At 38.1% G+C, this 22,672-nt stretch overlaps 5 protein-coding genes across 6 annotated transcripts; 3 read left to right on the top strand and 2 right to left on the bottom strand.

Moving 5' to 3' along the window:
• Positions 1–2,632, top strand: LOC125471799 (receptor-like protein 3). Its single transcript, XM_048572568.1, has one exon. The coding sequence runs from the start codon at positions 118–120 to the stop codon at positions 2,314–2,316; it is 2,199 nt and encodes a 732-aa protein (XP_048428525.1). The 5' UTR covers positions 1–117; the 3' UTR covers positions 2,317–2,632.
• A 2,993-nt stretch (positions 2,633–5,625) lies between these two features.
• LOC125471763 lies at positions 5,626–7,591 on the top strand. Its single transcript, XM_048572482.1, has 2 exons — positions 5,626–6,015; positions 6,912–7,591. The coding sequence occupies exons 1-2, from the start codon at positions 5,626–5,628 to the stop codon at positions 7,410–7,412; spliced, it is 891 nt and encodes a 296-aa protein (XP_048428439.1). The 3' UTR covers positions 7,413–7,591.
• A 4,678-nt stretch (positions 7,592–12,269) lies between these two features.
• LOC103967660 lies at positions 12,270–13,029 on the top strand. The gene has a single exon (XM_009380937.3). It carries the CDS (start codon positions 12,422–12,424, stop codon positions 12,872–12,874), a length of 453 nt encoding a protein of 150 aa, XP_009379212.2. The 5' UTR covers positions 12,270–12,421; the 3' UTR covers positions 12,875–13,029.
• A 321-nt stretch (positions 13,030–13,350) lies between these two features.
• Positions 13,351–18,971, bottom strand: LOC103967661. Of its 2 annotated transcripts, none has more exons than XM_048572515.1 (14): positions 18,703–18,971; positions 18,573–18,609; positions 18,271–18,361; positions 18,032–18,146; positions 17,863–17,933; positions 17,544–17,613; positions 17,280–17,342; positions 16,366–16,437; positions 16,158–16,259; positions 15,921–15,995; positions 15,442–15,549; positions 15,021–15,137; positions 14,301–14,357; positions 13,351–13,873 (listed from the first exon to the last, which is right to left on the bottom strand). In XM_048572515.1, the coding sequence occupies exons 1-14, from the start codon at positions 18,724–18,726 to the stop codon at positions 13,817–13,819; spliced, it is 1,059 nt and encodes a 352-aa protein (XP_048428472.1). In that variant the 5' UTR covers positions 18,727–18,971; the 3' UTR covers positions 13,351–13,816. The 2 variants fall into 2 exon arrangements, with proteins under 2 accessions (XP_048428472.1, XP_009379213.1); XM_009380938.3 differs by having other exon boundaries at positions 18,732–18,969.
• A 1,673-nt stretch (positions 18,972–20,644) lies between these two features.
• LOC125471764 (auxin-responsive protein SAUR50-like) lies at positions 20,645–21,079 on the bottom strand. Its single transcript, XM_048572483.1, has one exon. The coding sequence runs from the start codon at positions 21,077–21,079 to the stop codon at positions 20,645–20,647; it is 435 nt and encodes a 144-aa protein (XP_048428440.1).
• Positions 21,080–22,672: the final 1,593 nt, after the last annotated feature.

Raw genomic sequence — 22,672 nt, forward strand, 5'->3', positions numbered from 1 at the left:
TGTGACAGATTTTCGATTAGTGTTCTTTCTTGGTTAATGTCAATGGGTGGATTTGACTCAAGCTCTTTCTTGTAAAATGTCATTCGGTGTTACTTGCATATACTATAGTTCCATGGGATGGTTATGGTCATGAAGATTGATACGAACAGATTCATGGAGAACATCTCGGCAACGCAGCTTCTTCTCCTTTCCGGTCTACTTTTCCTGCTGCCTTGCTCTGCTTATGCTTCCTGTGACGAGCTCGACCGCGACACTCTCTTGTCCTTGTCCTTCAAGGCACCGTTGAATTGGTCTGCTTCGACTGACTGCTGCCTTTGGGATGGAATCACCTGCGACCCACTTGACCACCGCCGCGTCATCCGGCTGTGGTTGCCGAAAAGAGGATTATCCGGCTTCGTCTCTTCGGCCATTACCAACCTCACCCGTCTCACCCACCTCAATCTTTCCCACAATTCCTTGTTGGGTTCTCTCCCAGATGACTTGCTTTCTTCCCTCCCAAGTCTTCAGGTAATTGACTTGAGCTTCAATCGTCTCAACGGCCGCTTTCCACCATCTTCGAATGGAAGCAGCCACCTTCAGATTATAAACTTGTCCAGCAACTTCTTCAATGGAACAATCCCGTCTTCGGTCCTTGTCCCATCAATATCAATTTTCAATGTCAGCAACAACAGCTTTTCCGGGTCAATACCGATGAGCAACGGCAGCAATCACGCTTCCCTTACATTCTTCGACTTGTCCTTCAATGATTTCACTGACACGATCCCCCCTGGAATCGGATCATGCTCCAAGCTCCAAGTTTTCCGTGCAGGCTTCAACGGCCTCTCTGGTTCTCTCCCTAATGAGATTCTCAATCTTGCTGATCTCCAACAGCTTTCACTTCCTGTCAATAGCCTCTCTGGACACATCGGTGATGGCATTGTGAAGCTCACCAATCTCAAGATCATAGAGCTCTACTCAAACCTATTCTCCGGGAAAATCCCCAGCCATATTGGTAACCTTTCAATGTTGGAAAAGCTGCTCCTCCACATCAACAACTTCACAGGTCCTGTGCCTTCATCTCTCACCAACTGCACAAATCTATCGACCTTGAATTTGCGGATCAACAACTTGACTGGAGAGCTCTCTGCCTTCAATTTTTCGACTCTCCAACATCTCGCCACTCTGGACCTTGGCAACAACAACTTCAATGGTGAGTTACCTCAAAGCCTCTACTCATGCAAGTCCCTAACAGCTATTAGATTTGCCAGCAATCAGCTCACGGGCGAGATATCACCTGAAATAGTCGCATTAGAATCATTGTCTTACCTGTCCATCTCTACCAACAACCTGACAAATGTCGCGGGGGCTTTTAGGATTCTGAAGGTTTGCAAGAATCTGACTACTCTGGTCTTGTCCAAGAATTTTTTGAATGAGCCTTTGCCAGATGATAAAAGCCTTGGAGACCCTGTTGGATTCCAAAGTCTTAAGGTTTTTGCTATTGCGGGTTGCCAATTAACAGGCCAAGTGCCCACCATGCTAGCCAAGGTTATCACTCTTGAAGTCTTGGACTTGTCGTTTAATCTTATAACTGGTTCTATCCCCGGTTGGATGGGTAGTTTGCCCAACCTTTTCTACGTAGATTTGTCTAATAACCTTCTTGGAGGGGGATTTCCTATTGCGTTCTGTGGGATGCCAGTTTTGATAACCAAAGAGGCCGGTGATATGGTGGACAGAAGTTATCTAGAGTTGCCAGTCTTTGTGATGCCCAACAGCGCTACTAATCAGCAGTACAATCAGCTGTCCAATCTCCCCCCAGCTATATATTTGGGTAACAACAGCCTTACTGGCAGTATCCCTTCTGAAATTGGTCGATTGAAGTATATTCATGTGTTGGACCTTAGTTATAACAACTTCACTGGCAACATCCCGGAACAGATTTCTAACCTCACCAACTTAGAGAAATTGGACCTCTCCTTTAACCATCTATCCGGTGGAATCCCTGCTTCTCTTGGACGTCTACATTTTTTGTCTTCCTTCAGTGTGGCATACAATGGTCTTCAGGGACTTGTACCATCTGGAGGTCAGTTTGATACTTTTACCAACTCTAGCTTTGAAGGGAATCCAGGACTATGCGGCTTTCCAACAGGGAAGCTCTCTTTCCCTGAGAGTCCTCTGCCAGTAGTTTCAACTGCTCAGAAATCTAACACACAGGGAATTTTTAAAGCACTCCTCTTTGGGATCTCTTTTGGCATTTTTTTTGGAATTGGTTTTGGTCTTGGTCTAAACATTGATGATAAAAGGATTCCATTCATTGCAAAGCGTATGATGAAAACTTGACGCATACGTAGGTGTTGTGTTGATGTGGGAACAATTTGATGCATGTATGGACGAATTTCATCATATATTTTATGTAATGTAGGGCTTTATGTAGCAGTAATGAATAAATCTTTCGGTAAATGCCATTTCCTTTCCTTACAATGTCCAAGCCAAGGATTTCCCCGAAAGAGAGAATGCACTAGGGTACTGCAGGGCAAGTCACCGAATCCAATGCAATGATCACCGTCTTTTGAAACATTGGCAAGTCTGTAACACTGAATTGAATAGCAACCGGCATCCTTTCCTTCTTGCTCTGTGCGTGGATATCTTCTACCAATTCTTGTATTTGTTGTATGACAAAAAAGGAAGTACCATCACTGACTTTGAATTTGTGTTTCCGAAACAAAGGGATAGTTAAAGATTCTGAACAAGCCACGAATTAAACTTTTGTAGGCCTATGTGTTTCTAATTTCCATGTATGCTTAATCTTCTCCAGCTTTAGTTGAGGAGTAAACCCTACTAACTTGTAAAATAATTTCGTTGTTTGATTATTTATGACAGTCCTGTGAATTGGTTGCATTTTATTTTCTTAGTTCTAAACTTATGATTCACAAGCAAAAATATTTAGTGTTTTCATGTGTAGACCAATCCGATTGATCGATCATAGCAGAACTCAATCCCTTAATCTTGTTAAACTATGTTCTCATATTATTAACATGGGATTTCATGTCGCTTGAGTTTAGTTGTATTATTACATGGGTAAGATTTAAGCGACTCGATTTTCTACACTAATTTCGCTTGAATTTAGTTGTATTATTACGTGGGTAAGATTTAAGCGACTCGATTTTCTACACTAATTTCACACATGCATTCTTAATCCTTTTGTTACATTTTTTTTTTTTTTTTTTAATATTAAACAATGTCAAATTCACTCCAACGAGCCTACTGGGCACTCTAAGCGCTTCGAGAACACAAAATACGCTAACGGATAATGTCAAGGAAATTAATGTCACTCGACAAATAATTAACCGTGAGCATTTTTCCTTCAAAACGCACGGATTAATTTCTAGCATGCAAAGGGAAGAGAAACTTTCCCCAATCATGCCCCGCCATAATTAACATGGTAGTTGAGTACCAAGGTTATGACTCTTGATGTCTTGGACTCGTTTAATTTTGTAACCGGTTCTAGCCCCGGATATGGATGGGTAGTCTGCCCCACCTTTTCTTTGTGGATTTGTCTAATAACCTCATTACCGGAGGATTTCCCGTTGAGCTCTGTGGGATACCAGTTTTGACATCGAAAGAGGGCAGGAATAAAGTGGACATAAGTTATCTAGAGTTGCCCGTCCTTGTTGTGGCACCCAAAAGTTCAACTAGGCAGCGGTATAATCAGTTGCCCAACCTTCCTCCTGCGGTATATCTGGGCTATAACAGCCTCAGCGGAAATATCCCCAATGAGATTGGCTAACTGAAGTTTATTGTGGTTCAGTTTCAAAACCGCAAAAAAAAAAAAAAAGGGAACCGTTCAGTGCGGTCCGATTTGGTTCGTGTTTCATTTTCGGTTTTAGCTTTACGGGGAATCCAGAGTTATGTAGCCCTAAAATTGTCCGGCTATCTTGCCCCCAGAGGCTTCTGCCAGGATTTTCAGCTGCTCAGGAATCCAACACACAAGGGATTTTCAAATCACTCATCTTTGGAATCTCTTTCGGATTTCTTTTTTCATTTGAATTGGTTTTGGTTTTGCTCTGAGCATTGTGATAAGAAAAATTCCATTCATTCCGAGGCGTAGGAAAAGATATGTAAACTTGATGCACAGTTGTATGCGCAATTTTTCATGTGCCAACAATTTGATCAGTGTGCGGAGGAATTCATCACATAAATTGTATGACAAAAACAAAGCACCATGTGTCGATCATCACATAATTTGGAATGCAACTTCTACTGCTTAAACCAACCAAAATGTCTACCATCCTCTCAAAAAATAAAAAAAATAAAAAAAGTCGCGAACACCGATGTCCATTAATGAACTCATTGTTAACATCTTTCTCTCTCTCTCTAGATATATATAAAATAAATACATGCATATACCCCTCGCCCTTTACAAACTTACTGACGAGGAGGGAGTCTGCCAGCTTATTCTATATCTAGGTCATGGGATTTCCTTGTTCTGCTGCTGCCTATGATCAAAATTGATTATGAAACCTCATCTCTTGTCCTTTTCCTTGCCCTTCAAGGTATCATCATCGCCACCATTGAATAGAACGATCCCTATCCAACCACTAAGAGGAGGCTAAGTTTTAACAGAGAAAGAAAATAAGATACAGTGGGGAGTTGGGTAAGGATTCATCTATTTTCGCTAGGAAGAAAAAGGACTCTTTAATATTGAAAGACGACTTAAAAAGAATGGTTTTTCTCTACTTTATATCTGCAACTACTAATTTTCTTGTTTTTGTGGAAATGTGTTTCTGATATTTAAATTAGGTATATGCATGTGGGTAAAATAGTTTTATTAAAAAAAAAAGGAGTGAACAGTTTAAATGTGGTACGTACAAATAAAAGTTCTCCTAAACATGAGAATCATAGTTGCATAGGAATCCAAGAACTATAAGAGATAGAATACGAGAAGTACAAGAATTATACCTCCGTGCATACAAGGAGTACTCCGCAAGAAACTTGCACTATAAAAAGGACGTACGACTTGAGATTCAAGGAACCACAACAGAATTCGACAGACGGTGAAGAACATAGATAGATCCGTACCTCAGGTTTTTCTCTTCTCTATTCTTCCATGCATAATGCCTTTATTTCTTGATTTCTCTCTAATAATTAACCCAATGTGTTTATAATCCTCTCCAGGTTAGCCGAGGAGTAAACTCTTGTTTATGAAATAATTTCCAGTTGATTGATTATTTATGAAATTCCTGTGTGTTGGTTGGTTCTTATCTTCTTGGTTATGAACTTGTGAATTTACATGCATGAATAACAAATTTTATGTTTTCGTGTGTAGACCAATCCGATCGATTGACCATGGCAGAAGAATCCCATAATACTGGTTCAGAGTCTCTAGTCACCATCCCATCATCAGCTCCAAACTTCCTTCCTCTCACTGAGACCCGAGCTGTTGCCGAACTTGTGCCAGTCTACCTCACCAGAACCAACTATTTTCTTTGGAGGTCTTCCTTCATCCCCATTCTAAAGTACTACGACATGTTCAACATGGTGGAAGGACTAGAGCAGCCTCCACCATAATTTCTGATGGATCGAAGGGGCAAGATCTCCACGGTTGAAAACCCAGCCTATTCGAGTTGGATCAAGAAGGACCGAACATGTATGACCCTCATCAGTGCAAATCTAGTAGACTCCACACTACTCTGTTACACAGTAGGATGCACAAGTGCTAGAGATGTATGGCTAAACTTGGAGAAGCGACTTGCTCCGGTAGCGAAAGCTCACGTCCTACAGCTCAAGGCTCGTATTCAAACCCTAACGAAAGGAAGGATGTCAATGGAGGAATACCTAGAGGAGGCAGAAGACATAGCTGACGACCTCGCCGCCGCGGGATCTCCACTCGATGACTGCGACTTTGTTGATAACGTCCTTGACGGACTTCCATCTAATTATGATGACCTTGCTACCATTATCTGGGCTCGACGTGATGGTGTGACTCGAGAAGAATTGCAGGCTTTACTACTACTTCAAGGCCCCCGCCGCTGGGATTGGGTAGATACTTTTTATTATCAAGTACCACTCTTCGTTTTCGCAGTTGTTTTATGTTTATTAGTCGCTCTTGTAGATCCTAGTTAAAGGAGTGTTCCGTGTTAGGCTAAACCCATGATGTCGTTAGTTAGGATTTTTCTGTTTCATTAGGTTTTTTATTCTAGATGTTCTGCAGTTTCAGCATGGGTACGGATCCGTAAAGAGTATTTTTGTTGTCGTTATCATTGTTATCGTCGTTTTTTATTAGGGTACGGACCCTAAACCCTTTTAATTCCTGTTAAAACTATTTTCTCGTATTAATATTTCATGTGGTTTGAAGTTAATTTTGTGTATTATTTTACGAAGTTATAAAAATTTTCATCTCAATTTCGACTGGTTGTACAGAAGAATAAAATATATATTGTGATAAGAAGTAAAGAATTTTCTTTGGAACGTCTTAAGAAGAGTGATTCCAAATAGTGATTATCGTCAGTAAAACCTTCAAATGATTGTTCTAATCTTTTGAACTAGATCTACATGATCAATAGAATGAAGCGATTTCAATTAGAAAATTTGTGTAATAAAATAATGTCACGACAGGAAGAATAACTCCGTACGGTTAGGTATCGTCCTTCCAATTCCCAAGTAAATATATTACTTGTGTCATGGCTCATATGGATGAGCTTAGGCCGACAGGCCTAGTCCAAAAATATTAGCATTGGCCCAACATAATTCAGCACACAACCTAAAAGACCCGGTCCAATCTATGGCGAAGCGCTTCGCAGCAAGCAATTATTTACACCATTTTACCCTCGCAGTCCCAACAGGAGTTCCATCTTATCTTTCCATAAACCCTTCAAAATCCCCCATTGGAAGCCCCTCCCCTCGACTTCCCAAAAAACCCACACGAAAACCCCTAAAAAGCTTCGATTTTCCTCTGTATTTCCCACAAATCTTTCCAACCCACCAATGGAAAAGCCAACCTTCAACAAATCCGTCCCTCAAAACCCCAAATCCCCACAACATCCACAGCCCCAACCCCACAAAAACCCCAAAAGACAAAGCTGCCAACCGCACAAGAACTCATATCCCACTACGAGTCCCAGGGCCTGGACTCCCAGGAGGCCTCTCTGAAGGTCATATGTGACCTTCAGACCGCCCTCTATAGGGTCATATCTTCCGGCAGGGGCAGAAAGGACAAGATTTTGGCCGAGACTTCAAGGAAAATTGACAGCACCAACAATAGCCTTGCAATTCTGAACATGAAGGTTGACTCCAAGCCTGGATTTGGTGAAGCTTTTGGAATTGGGGTTGCTTCTGGGGTCACTTTGAAGGGCATTGAGACTGTTCTTCCTCATGTGATTAGGGGTTTTGGGGAGATTTGGAACACTGTTAGGAGTGCCACTAAGGATAACGCTTGATGTTCTTTTTTTTTTTTTTTTTTTTTTTTTTCTTTTTTCTGCCCTTTTGGGTCGGATTTAGTTCAAGGGTTTTTTGGGGTTGTTGATCAAATTTGTAGTGGTAAAAGTTGGAAGGGAAATGCATTTCATTGGTGTAATATTAAATATAATTCCTATTGAGAAAGTTAATTTGCCTTTTACATTAGCCAAGGGTTATGAACAAAGGGTTGGAAATCGATGTCAACATATAAATTGTATTTTATTTAACTTGTTTTTCTTAATCGTCGTGTGATCTTAAACAGTATTATTCGTCACTTGTAAGAGGTTTTAAATTTCTTTCTCATAAATATTAAAAAGTGAGTTGGATGCCAAATTATAGTTTACTCATTGACTCATTGTACCGTTCACTTGATATATTCGCCTCGATATCAATAAAGTTGTATCAAAACAATAACTATAGAAAAAACTTGTTTTCCTTAACCATGCTTAGCTCACAAGTGAAAAACCAACTTGAATAATCTGTAAGACTCGTTAAAAAGTGCAATTAAAACAGTAAATTTTAGGAACGAAATATATAGTTCTGATCAACAAAAGCTCACAATCATACAGTTATGTGGTAACTTTTGTGATAAAGACTGTCCGAAGGCTATATTTCTTAAATGATTGAATAATGTGGAAAGCTACCGGCCATGGAAAATCAGAATCAGTAACAAAATTATGCAAACTCATCCTTGAAAATACTATCATCTACTTCTTTCACAGCTCATTTGATCACGAGTTGAGTAAAATTATTTGTGAAAATTCTTCAGGTCTCTGCAACCGTGAGTGAAGTGATTCGAAGTGGTAGAGGTCGGGGAGGTGGTTTTCGAGAGAAAATGAGCAGTCCGTTGGAGGGAAGCATATCTGAATTTCAATGGTCAAGCGAACTAGAAAGAAGCCCCCGTGACTAGATATTTGGCACACCCTACTTGAGGAATAACAATGTGGTCATTATCTTGAATATCGGTCCACAAATGCTTTGGCTTTATCCGGTGCAAAGAACCGTGCCTGCACATGAAACACCATAGTTCATAGCTAAATTTGATGCAACTCCATGGTATATAGATTAAGTGCATCCCTTGCCACTTAAACAAACATGCCTGCACGCTAGGCCAATTAGACATTTGAATTGGACATATAGTTGACACAAACACAAAAAGGATGTCATCCTCTAAATTATATTCCATGGGATTCGAAAATTGGAACGGCCTAAATTGAATACCCTTTACATGTAACGTGTGTACATGTGCAGGTAAGCATGTGTCTACAGAAATATACTTCGTCTGCCAATAGATATACCTATATTTACCAGTATAAACATCGTCTTTACATGAAATGTGTGTGCACTTGCATGCGTGTGTATCTACCGAAATATAGTTCATCTGCAAACAGACTTGCATATATTTACCTGTATAAACATCCTCTCCGCTTCTCCAGCTTTACCATTTTCTCTCAAAATAATTCCCTGCAGAACCATTAGAGAGCCAACTTTAATGCAAGTTCTTCTTCATCAGAAATACCTAGGATCATCTAGCACATGCAGACTGGCCAAAATACCGATGCGAAAAAGAGTTATGCAGAATACCATAAAAATAGTTCAAGGACCATCGTTGCTGTTTATATTCAGTAGGGGTGCTTTTTTTGTTAGCACTAAAAATTTCAATAAACTGGAGCGCTTCCAAGATATTCACTTGAAGCACTTCTTAAGGAAGCATGTGTTTCTCCAAAACACAGTAAAGTGCTTCTATAACCCTAGGAAACACTAAAAGAACAATTCTTCATAATAAAGAAGTGCTACCTAGCGAGTCTGAAGAACCTTAAAGGACAAGGCCAAACATTATCAACAGTAATGTAACAGACGATAGGTTTCTAGGTTAGAGCTAAATGACATTTATGTTGCCAACCCTGAGTTGTTTGTAGTTTTTTTTCCCTTTCTAAGACATCCAACCAACCCCGTGTCATTAGGAGGAACCTTATTTGTTTTGGTAATTAGGAACTTGATTAAGGCTTTTTTGAGTTTAGCTGCATGTGAATACATATCTTGAGCACTGTACAAAGGTGAAACGGAAAGCCTTTGACAATCTTCTTTAGAAAAAGGACAGCAAAAAAGAAGAAAACTTGTCCAAGTAACCACGGAAGTCATTTGGATGACTAGAGATGAGCCGGTCATAGACAGAAACGGCATCACTGATATGGCCCCAGTTTGAATAGGCTTTTCCATCTGAGGTGGCATATGAGTTGAACAAGTTATATCATTTAATTTCAATCTTTTTATTAATAAAAACACTTAAATAATCTTAGGTGAAAGAAGAAGACTTCTCGTATACCACAATCATCATTTAATTAGCAATCTTTTTATTAATTATTGATTAACATTTTGAAATTAAACCACATCGGATACTATCTAAGATGGTAGACAATTGTGGTAAAAAATATGATAAGAATAACATTATTGATATAAGATACAGGGGAGTTGGGTAAGGATTCGTCCATATTCGCTTGGGGCGATAAGCAAAACAGTACTCGAAAAAGGACTCTAATATTGAAAGACGACTTGAAAAGATTGGCTTTTCTCTACTAATGTGTTTCTGATATTTAAATTAGGTTTATGCATGTGGGTAAAATAGTTTTTTTTTTTTTAAAAGAGTGAACAGTTTAAATTTGGTACGTACAAATAGGATTAGGATCCTTTCCTGAGCTAATGGTGAGGATTCTCCTGAGCAAGCTCATCAAACCGTTCAAATTTTATCCAACAGTTACAATTATTATAATTTTTAAAGGTACCCCTAATTTGTAACCGTTGGATAAAATTTGAACAGCCCGATGGGCTTGCTCAGGAGGATTCTCACCATTAACTCAGGAGAGGATCCTGATCCGTACATATAAAAGTTCTAAACATAAGAATCATAGTTGCATAGGAATCCAAGAAATATAAGAGATAGATAGAATACGAGAAGTACAAGAATTATAGCTCAATGCATACAAGGTGTACTCCGCAAGAAACTTGCACTATAAAAAGGACGTACGACTTAAGATTCAAGGAACCACAACAGAATTCGACAGACGGTGAAGAACATAGATAGATTCGTACCTCAGGTTTTTCTCTTGTCCATTCTTCCATGTATAATGCCTTTATTTCTTGATTTCTTTCTAATAATTAACCCAATGTGTTTATAATCTTCTCCAGGTTAGCCGAGGAGTAAACTCTAGTTTATGAAATAATTTCCAGTTGATTGATTATTTATGAAATTCCTGTGTGTTGGTTGGTTAAGAACTTGTGAATTTACATGCATGAATGATAAATTTTATGTTTTCGTGTGTAGACCAATCCGATTGATTGACCATGGCAGAAGAATCCCATAATACTGGTTCAGAGTCCCTAGTCACCATCCCTTCATCAGCTCCAAACTTCCTACCTCTCACTGAGACCCGAGCTGTTGCGGAACTTGTGCCAGTCTACCTCACCAGAACCAACTATTTTCTTTGGAGGTCTTCCTTCATCCCCATTCTAAAGTACTACGACATGTTCAACATGGTGGAAGGACTAGAGCAGCCTCCACCACAATTTCTGATGGATCGAAGAGGCAAGATCTCCACGGTTGAAAACCCAGCCTATTCGAGTTGGATCAAGAAGGACCGAACATGTATGACCCTCATCAGTGCAAATCTAGTAGACTCCACACTACTCTGTTACACAGTAGGTTGCGCAAGTGCTAGAGATGTATGGCTAAACTTGGAGAAGCGACTCGCTCCGGTAGCGAAAGCTCACGTCCTACAGCTTAAGGCTCGTATTCAAACCCTAACGAAAGGAAGGATGTCAATGGAGGAATACCTAGAGGAGGCAGAAGACATAGCTGACGACCTCGCCGCCTCTGGATCTCCACTCGATGACTGCGATTTTGTTGATCACGTCCTTGACGGACTTCCATCTAACTATGGTAACCTTGCTACCATTATCTGGGCTCGACGTGATGGTGTGACTCGAGAAGAATTGCAGGCTTTACTACTACTTCAAGGCCCCCGCCGCTGGGATTGGGTAGATACTTTTTATTATCAAGTACCACTCTTCGTTTTCGCAGTTGTTTTATGTTTATTAGTCGCTCTTGTAGATCCTAGTTAAAGGAGTGTTCCGTGTTAGGCTAAACCCATGATGTCGTTAGTTAAGATTTTTCTGTTTCATTAGGTTTTTTATTCTAGATGTTCTGCAGTTTCAGCATGGGTACGGATCCGTAAAGAGTATTTTTGTTGTCATTATCATTGTTATCGTAGTTTTTTCTTAGGGTACGGACCCTAAACCCTTTTTAGTCCTGTTAAAACTATTTTCTCGTATTAATATTTAATATTTCATGTGGTTTGAAGTTAATTTTATGTATTATTTTACGAAGTCATAAAAATTTTCATCTTAATATCAACTAATTTTACAGAGTAATAAAATCTATATTGTGATAAGTAGTAAAGATTTTTCTTCTGCACGTCTTAAAAAGAGTGACTCCAAATAGTGATTATCGTCAGTAAAACCTTCAAATGATTGTTCTAATCTTTTGAACTACATCTACATGATCAATAGAATGAAGCGATTTCAATTATAAATTTTGTGTACTAAAATAATGTCACGTACAGGAAGAATAACTTCGCACGGTTTGCTATCGCCCTTCCAATTCCCACGTAAATATGTTACTAGTGTCATGGCTCATATGGATGAGCTTAGGCCGATAGGCCGAGTCAAAAAATATTAGCATTGGCCCAATATAATTCAACACACAACCTAAAAGACCCGGTCCAATATATGGCGAAACGCTTCGTAGCAAGCATATATTTTTAGACCATTTTACCCTCGCAGTCCCCACAGGAGTTCCATCTTATCTTTCCATAAACCCTTCAAGATCCCCCATTGGAAGCTCCTCCCCTCGACTTCCCAAAAAGCCCACACGAAAACCCCTAAAAAGCTTCGATCTTTCTCTGTATTTCCCACAAATCTTTCCAACGCACCAATGGAAAAGCCAACCTTCAACAAATCCGTCCCTCAAAACCCCAAAATCCCCACAACATCCGCAGCCCCAACCCCACAAAAACCCCAAAAGACAAAGCTGCCAACCGCACAAGAACTCATATCCCACTACGAGTCCCAGGGCCTGGACTCCCAGGAGGCCTCTCTGAAGGTCATAGGTGACCTTCAGACCGCCCTCTATAGGGTCATATCTTCCGGCAGGGGCAGAAAGGACAAGATTTTGGCCGAGACTTCAAGGAAAATTGACAGCGCCAACAATAGCCTTGCAATTCTGAACATGAAGGTTGATTCGAAGCCTGGATTTGGTGAAGCTTTTGGAATTGGGGTTGCTTCTGGGGTCACTTTGAAGGGCATTGAGACTGTTCTTCCTCATGTGATTAGGGGTTTTGGGGAGATTTGGAACACTGTTAGGAGTGCCACTAAGGATAACGCTTGAATATTAAGGGTTTTTTTGGGTTGTTCTTTTGGATTAAGGGTTTTTTTGGGTTGTTGATCAAATTTGTAGTGGTAAAAGTTGGAAGGGAAATGCATTTCATTGGTGTAATATTAAATATAATTCCTATTGAGAAAGTTAATTTGCCTTTTACATTAGCCAAGGGTTATGAACAAAGGGTTGGAAATCGATTTCAACATATAAAATGTATTTTATTTAATTTGTTTTTCTTAAACGTCGTGTGATCTTAAACGGCATAGAGAGGTTTTAAATTTCTTTCTCATAAATATTAAAAAGTGAGTTGGATGTCAAATTATAGTTTACTCATTGACTCATTGTCCCGTTCACTTGATATATTCGTCTTGATATCAATAAAGTTGTATCAAAACGATAACGATAGAAAAAACTTGTTTTTCTTAACCATGCTTAGCTCACAAGGGAAAAACCAACTTGAATAATTTGTAAGACTCGTTAAAAAGTGCAATTAAAACAGTAAATTTTGGGAACGAAATATATAGTTCTGATCAACAAAAGCTCACAATCATACAGTAATGGGTAACTTTTGTGATAAAGACCGTCCGAAGGCTATATTTCGTCGATGATTGAATAATGTGGAAAGCTACCGGCCATGGAAAATCAGAATCAATAACAAAATTATACAAACTCATCCTCGAAAATACTATCATCTACTTCTTTCACAGCTCATTTGATCACGAGTTGAGTAAAATTATTTGTGAAAATTCTTTAGGTCTCTGCAACCGTGAGTGAAGTGATTCGAAGTGGTAGAGGTCGGGGAGGTGGTTTTCGAGAGAAAATGAGCAGTCCGTTGGAGGGAAGCATATCTGAATTTCAATGGTTAAGCGAACTAGAAAGAAGCCCCCGTGACTAGATATTTCGTCCAAGACCTATATGGCACACCCTACTTGAGGAACAACAATGTGGTCATTATCTTGAGTATCGATCTACAAATGCTTTGGCTTTATCCGGTGCAAAGAACCGTGCCTGCACATGAAACACCATAGTTCATAGCTAAATTTGATGCAACTCCATGGTATATAGATTAGCTGCATCCCTTGCCACTTAAACAAACATGCCTGCACGCTAGGCCAATTAGACATCTGAATTTGACATATAGTTGACACAAACACAAAAAGGATGTCATCCTCTAAATTATACTCCATGGGATTCGAAAATTGGAACGGCATACGGCTTTCCAGTAGCGTTATTGTCCTAAATTGAATACCCTTTACATGTAATGTGTGTACATGTGCAGGTAAGCATGTGCCTCCAGAAATATACTTCGTCTGCCAATAGACATACCTATATTTACCAGTATAAACATTGTCTTTACACGAAATGTGTGTGCACTTGCATGCGTGTGTATCTACTGAAATATAGTTCATCTGCAAACAGACATGCATATATTTACCTGTATAAACATCCTCTCCGCTTCTCCAGCTTTACCATTTTCTCTCAAAATAATTCCCTGCAGAACCATTACAGAGCCAACTTTAATGCAAGTTCTTCTTCGTCAGAAATACCTAGGATCATCTAGCACATGCAGACTGGCCAAAATACCGATGCGAAAAAGAGTTATGCAGAATACCATAAAAATAGTTCAAGGACCATCGTTGCTGTTTATATTCAGTAGGGGTGCTTTTTTTGTTAGCACTAAAAATTGCAATAAACAGGAGCACTTCCATGATCTTCACTTGAAGCACTTCTTAAGGAAGCATGTTTTTCTCCAAAACACAGTAAAGTGCTTCTATAACCCTAGGAAACACTTAAAGAACAATTCTTCATAATAAAGAAATGCTACCAAGCGAGTCTGAAGAACCTTAAAGGACAAGGCCAAACATTATCAACAGTCATGTAACAGACGATAGGTTTCTAGGTTAGAGCTAAATGACATTTACGTTGCCAACCCTGAGTTGTTTGTAGTTTTATTTATTTATTTTTTCCTTTCTAAGACATCCAACCAACCCTGTGTCATTAGGAGGAACCTTATTTTCTTTTGGTAATTAGGAACTTGATTAAGGCTTTTTTGAGTTTAGCTGTATGTGAATACATATGCAAAGCACTAACAAAGGTGAAACGGAAAGCCTTGCACAATCTTCTCTAGAAAAAGGACGGCAAAAAAGAAGAAAACCTTGGCCAAGTAACCACGGAAGTCAGTTGGATGACTAGAGATGAGCCGGTCATAGACAGAAACAGCATCACTGATATGGCCCCAATCTGAATAGGCTTTTCCAAGAAGTAATTCGACCTGATTATTTGTGGCATAACAAAATGAAGAGAGGAACAACCAAAGGATCAAATATTGGATAACAATAAGCATTTGAATGCACAATAATAAAGAACCGAACAGAAAATTTAAAACATGGGGACACAGAGAGAGAGAGAGAGAGAGAGAGAGAGAGAGAGAGAGAGAGAGAGAGAGAGAGAGAGAGCAAATTAAAATAAAAAGGGTCAAAACATTTTCTTCTCAGTAACGCACAAAAGTGCAATTGTTGTTCATGAGCCATTTTCATGATGCCAAATTACGTAATACAATAGAATCTGTGACTCACTTGAATAGGGTCCACCTGCGAATTTGTTTCAGTCGCACTACTTCCAGCCTTTGTGTCTGGCTTGTCCACATTCATACGTTCACGAGAGGCAAGAAGGAATTGAACAGCCTGCAATAAGTATAATTTTACTAGTTGTAAGACACTCAGTAGAGTGTGTAGAATAAATAGGGGACAATTGTGAAGCAAAATCTCAGAACATTACTCAAACATGCGATCAGACCAATAAATAACAATTGGTGCAAGCGAGCCAACCAGATTCCATTGGCAAGGCAAAGTCAAGCCATATGGAAATGAAATGTCATATCTAGAACAGGTAAAATTATTTTAGATGACAAATTTGATACCAGAAAAAGAATTTTAAGAACCGTGGTAAATGGTTTGGACCCTGCCTCATGACCTCAATAAAAATGCTATCTCAGGAATATTCTGAAATCAAGGTTAATGCATTTTATTTCAATTCACAAAGAATAACGGGAAACCTCATCTGGTTTCTTAGCAGCAAGTAATGCATTCGTAAGGCCACGCAGAACTTCAAATTTGAGATCTTTAGACATCTGTCACACAGCAACACAACATTCATATTCAGAATTTTAATGAACTTACGTTAGTAGGGATTAATGATCATTATCAGCAAACTAATAAATATCAACACATCTTCAGTGATAGAAATTTATTTGAATCGGTTGGGCTCAGTGTTCACAGTTTCAGAGACTGACCGATGAAGAAACCTTAAATGCAGCAGCACTTCCTTCAAAATCCTTGAGTTCATATTTAACTTCTCCAAGCAAACGAAAAACTTCGGGATCACTTGGTTTCTCCTGCGTAACCAATCCATTGGCGTGAGATTCTCCTAACAGAACATTTTAAACAGCATGTGCTGCCACAAACAATATGCGATAAATCCAAAAGCAAACATGACCAAACCTTAATCAAGTCTTGAAGCAGAGTTGAAGCCCGTGTATATTCTCCTAATTCTGCTAAGGTTACCGCAGCTCCCTGCAAAAGATGGCTGCCACTTGAGATTCGATGGTAGACCAGAACCATCGGCAATCAAATTAAGACCTGATTTTGCCTTAGTCTTTACAATTGTAGTAATATTCTTTCACCAATTGTGCATGGTTATTTTCTTTTTTCAAAGGCAACAACATGAAGACAGGCTTATCAAGCCATTTATTATTTTCAATTTTTTCCAACTTTTTAATCCAGAACAGAGGACTAGGATTAGGTTGGGTTCTACCGGATCATATCTTTAACCAGATTCCAGACCAGAAAAAACATATAATGTAAAATCTTTGCCAACAAGGGTTATATGAGTTGGTAAGGATCGCTCTCTTCACTAAACCAAGGCCTAGGTTCAAGTCCCACTACCGGAAATCCCTCTTGGTGGGTGATCTATAAAAGCCAAAAAAGGGCTCAGATCCCCTCTATAAGTCCTCAAAGAGGCTTGTGGTATCCCCTTGCCTAGGTTGGGGTAGCCTCCCCTCCCCCTAAACTTTTTTGTTCCAGAATCTTTTATCAAGACTTCTCATTAAATAACTAAGATATCATTGTCCTTGGACTTTGGTTCGTGATGAAAGCTATCAAGTCAAACAGTTTAACCAGAATTGGCATAAGCAATTGTTATCAACCCGATTATTTTTCTTGACCAGGAATAGTTTTGATGTTAATGATTGAGCATATTAAGTATAATAAGCAACAAAACCACGAGTTTCAAGCAATTGTTGACTAAATAGAAAATCGAAGTCCAACTTCAATAAGTAAAATTATAGTTCAAGCAGTAGCAGGATTCAGTAACAAAGGAAGCACAATAGTGTCTTGTGTTTCACACTACAGCTCACCTCAAGAGCAGTTGGATCTTTTGGGGAGTTACTAAGCGTTGCTTCATATTCTTTCAGCCTAGTCTGACACAGACCAAAGGTAAAAGTGTCAATGATCTTTTCATGATTCTTTCATAACACACAATAGGATTTAATTTATTAGAATTGGGCAAGTGGAAATTATGGAATAAGAGTTGATGGAGAAGTGCACAAGAGATACAATCACACCAGTGACAGAAAAGTTGGGTCACGACATTACACAAGTTTTGAGATGAAAAAACTTACCTGAAGTGACGCTTTCTCTTCTTCGGACAGTTTATTGGCGGTTGCTGCAGTATCCTCAGTAGGGCTCAAACTGAAAACTTGGAGACCATATCAAAATGAAATCATTCCTCTGAATATATTCAACAAACAACTACTAGAATAAGAAAATATTAAGAATATGAGATACCATAAATCCCTAATGTTTCACATTTTTTTTCCAAAATCATGTGCCAAAACTAAGAAAAGTATGATAAATCAAGCGGTTATGGGAAGACTCTAGAAAGATGGCAAAATAAAGGTTATTCTATACGTAAAAGACCTTTAATCTACTATGCCATACCTTCCAGACGGAAGAAAGTCTCCAAGAGCAAAAACCAAACCAAAGACCACTACAGCTACACCTACTCCAATCTATACCATGACAAACTTTGAATTAGTGACATGTATACCACGAAATTGATTCTTCGTATTTATTTACAAGTCAGAAAGCAGAATGCAGAAAATATTACCTGTGCACCGAGTCCAATTTTTTTCTCATCCGTTTTCTCCAACTCAACAGGTGCATCATAGTCAATTGGCCCAAATTCCTTTTTCTCCACTACCTTCTTCTGCTCAAGTGCTGAACTGAATTTCGTACACAATTGATGATACTTAATTGAAACAATACTAAACTAAACATTACAAATATGGAACCATCCAATAAGATCTTATGATATGCTAATGCAGCAATACACACATAAACTTTTACCTTCTGACTGCTGCTAGACGTTCCTCAAACTCAAGCTCAGCAGAGTTTCTCTTAACCTTTCCATCGAACCGAGAACTTAACCCGGGTGCCTCTACAAACGGAAATGTCAGCTTGAACTATATGCAATAAAAAGCATCGAGGAGAACCCACTAATCAAATGTGGGACTACAAATTACAAAATAATTAAACAAGCCTCCAAATTGGTCATTAATTTTGTAAAATTTCTAGAAATATTCAATTGGGTAGTAGCCAAAAATCAATACATATATATATATATATAAGTAAATGGTTGATTCACTTACGAGTAGGAACGCCACCAGACCGTTTGGTAGTTGATTCCTGCTTGGCAAATATGAAGTTTTAGCACAGATTTCTGAGTCAAATCAAGTAAAGATTTCTAATTTAATTAAAACAAAATGAAAAGGATCAAACTTGGTGAACAATTGCAGACAACATGGGACCTGGCTGAGGTTGTTCTTGTTCCTGTTCTTGTTCTTGCTGTTGGTTTTGCTTCCGAAACCAGTTCTGGGCTTGGAATCAGTGCACTGAATTCGAAGCGTAACGAAGCGGCATGTCGTCATCGTTGTCGCTGCTGTTGCTGCGAACGACATGACTGGCGTTGCTGCTTTTTCCCTCGGAATTTCTCAGATTAACGGTTTTGTTGTTCTTTTCTTGTGGTGCGACCAAGGAACACTCTTCTGAGTCGAAAATGTTGAATGAGCTAAGCCTCCAAAGTGGGCCCCCCAAGATAAGATTTTTGACATGTCAGCTAGATAAATGAAAGTGAAACATGCTTTTATTAGTTCTATTTTTATTTTTTATCTAAAGATAAATTTTGTTTGATCAAATGTTATATTAATCATCAATGAAGTTCGAACTCATGCCGTCATGTAAGATCTCAACACATTTTTATCATTATGGTAAAGGACCACTTGCAACATATTTCTATTAATTGGATAATATTTTATGTTTCTTATTGTAAAAAATCATTCAGTTACAAAACATTAGTCATCCATGTGTATCAAATAAATGGACGGTCAAGATGCTATTTGTTACCTAAATCGTCGATTGGTTTGCATGGATGACCAAAAGTTGTACTTATTGAATGAATTTTTTGCTTATGTAATTTTTAAATAATAATAAAAAAAATAAACGATCTTAATTATAATATTTATAAATGACGATACATTAATCCTAAGTTAAAAAACAAATACGTTTTCCACGAGGAAACACAATCATTATCCTTTCTTATATTTTTTTTATTTTGAAAACTTTTCTTTTTCGTTCTTTCTCGATGAAATTAAAAGCTCATCTCCACGAATTAACTGCTTACAAACAAGTGGTACATCGCCGTGGTGTATTCTTCTTCAGCAAACATTTCGGCTCCTAGACTTCATACACACTTCCCACTTGAGAATTATTTTTTGAAGCATTTTTACCAATTGGTCGTTAGTAGTTAGTATGATTTTTGCTATGCCAATATATTACAATATGTAGAAGTTGACGTAGTGTAACAGCGGATGTCCTACTCCTTTTGTTATTGATTCTTAACAATTTAAATTCATTTAAAATATATAATTTGAGCTACAGAGAGATCACACTCATTTTAAGTGCACAAAATTTGATCTCATCTTTCCTACTCTCATATCCAACATTCCACCCCCAAGGGAAACATCATATAATTAACATTAATATTGAAGAATGCCAATTAATATAAGTTTGAATTCAAAGTACAACATAAGACAATAATTCTCGTCCATATACGCGGACAACAATGAAATTAGAATCTCAAAGCTATAAATTAGATTGCCCAAACTATTAAGAAATAAAAGAAAGATTGAATGATATTAAGGTTCTGAAAGACGCTAGGCGCTAGTCGGGCGGTAAGCCGAGACCTAACGTCTATGAGGCTAGGCGGGCATCTAGGTGGACTAGGTAAATTTAAGTAAATCTATTATATTTTGTGTAAATAAGTGTTTGTTTATATTTAAAATATATATAATTTTATCATGAACTACAAAATAGAATGAAATATGCATTATGAAGTATTGGAACATAATGAAAATACAGGGAACAAGCATATAATGTCTGTTCATTTAAGTATTCAACAGATCTCTTACAATTTATTGAAAAAAAATTAAATGTAAAATGAAAGTTATCTATTTTATGTATAAGTGAGTCACAACCTATATAGGTCTGAGCAGGTGCCTAGGCGGTCTAGGCGGCATCTCAACAGATCTAGGTGTCATTTCCTAATTTTCAAACGTCTAGGCATTAATCAAGACAATGCATAGACGGAGATTTAGAGAACAGTGAATGATATTCACAATTTTCCACCCACCACGAATAAAGAAAAAATATATCCATGTAACAATCAGGCCCTAGCTTTTTGCAGCAAAGGTCTTAAGTATCCCTGATGATGATCGCAACTATGGCTATCTTCCTTGCTGCACATCGTAGAGGAATAATCAAAATTACGAACCTCAGAAATCCTCTTCAAGAACTCAGGTACCTCTAGGCTCCCATACCTTCTCTCATCTTTTTGAAGCAAGTTCAAGACCTCTTTGAAGAACTCAACATCACACGGCAACACTATGCCTCCGTTGGCCTTGAAACCGAATTCCTCCCCAGACTTCCGAAGAAGAGCCGCGAAGATCGGAAAGTTGAGGTAGCGGGTGGGGATCAGGAACCGGGTTCGATTCCACCCAATGTAAACAGGAAGGAAACCTGAGGGAGCAGGAGAAGATTTTCCATTGAAACTTATGGCCTTCCAAAGCTTCATTACTTGTTTGAGTTGGATTGCCGGCATGATTGTTTTGACCCTTTTGCTTGTAGTTGCCATTAGAAAATGATAGATGGAGATCGATGATGAAAATGGTGGGATTGTAATATTATTAACATATGTCATGATATATATGTTGTGAACCTCAGGAATGTGAGGAGGTGTATTTATAAGGCTTCCAAGTGCGGCTTGATGGAATCTTCACGCACGTATTATATATACATTAAAGTTTTGAATCGAGTACGTATAGGGTGATCACCAGCTTATTACAGCATTTACAAACACAATGATTGAGTACCAAAATATATAATTCGTTACCTAATAAATTCTGGAATCAAATGGGCTAACCGTCTATTAATTGTACATGCATGCAGATCGGATTTATTTCCATGGATTCTACCACTAAATTTTAGGACTTATCTATATGGATTTATTTCCATTAAAGTTGGATTATTCGACGACCAAAATGTGATTGAACACGCAAAATATCCGACCATGTAAATTAATCTTCATGAGCTAGGAAAAATTATTGTATGATATGGTTAAAGAGCAAAGTTACTGAACCAACTTATGATAATATGATAAAAAAAATGTTATTCTACCACATTTTTCATGCTACATTTGTTTTACATTTCTAACATAGATAGATCCACATTCATATTAATAATCCATCCATATATGTTATACTGTAATTTAAAAAAAAAACGATACTTTTAAGATATTCTAATTTACAAAAAGAGATATTCAAACTCAGGTTCAAGAAAACCAATGCACTAAAATGGCTCTTGAACCACAATACACAATAATTTCCCATGTGCTTGTGCATCTTCGACTAGTTGTCGTGCCCATCGTTGTGTCCGACGTCTAGTTAACAACGTTAGGAGTACAGCAAAGGATATACATCTGGAAATCATTAGAGTTAAGCTAGCATTTCATATTGTCGTAACTCACAAAGTCAAAACCTCAATTTCTAATTAGCTAGGTAAGGCTTAATCCCTATCATCCAATCGCCCACGTATTGTTATGATCGATCTCTCCCATATTTTACACCCTGGCTAATGCAGATGCGTGCACCAAGTTGTATTTTTAATTATCTTCAAGCAAAACAAAAGTTCAAAGCATGTTTTAATTGGTCCAGCCCAAAAAAATGTACAAGGTGACAAGTAAATGCCTCTGTTTTGAGTACTTTGACGTCCGTACGGCTGTATTAAAAATGTCAAAGTGAATGGGATCTGATTATTCGAGTGCTGTTATCCTAAACTCATGGTCCAAAAGAAAAAATGGGGATGGACTTTCTGATTTGAATTCAACGATAAAGAAGAAAGTACAAAACAAAAGTTAAATAATCACAGTTCAACCAAAAAAAAGTTAAATAATCACAGTTTTCTGAAATCATGAGGTCTAAAAAGAGATAGGCTCCTCTTTAGATTCTCCTGGTAAGAATTCCGAAAATTCTTTAATTTTATCATTTCATTTTATATCGTGCGATAAAAAATTATGTTAAATTATATTATTTAAAATTGAACATAATACCTGACGAAAAATAATCACACGATGTACGATGAACGAACATAATTAAAGAATTTCTAAAATCTTCATAAAAATGATTCAACGATGATT

The sequence above is a fragment of a genome, unplaced genomic scaffold (assembly GCF_019419815.1).
Source record: "Pyrus x bretschneideri cultivar Hongxiangsu unplaced genomic scaffold, Pyrus_bretschneideri_v1 Contig61, whole genome shotgun sequence".
NCBI classification, from domain to species: domain Eukaryota; kingdom Viridiplantae; phylum Streptophyta; class Magnoliopsida; order Rosales; family Rosaceae; genus Pyrus; species Pyrus x bretschneideri.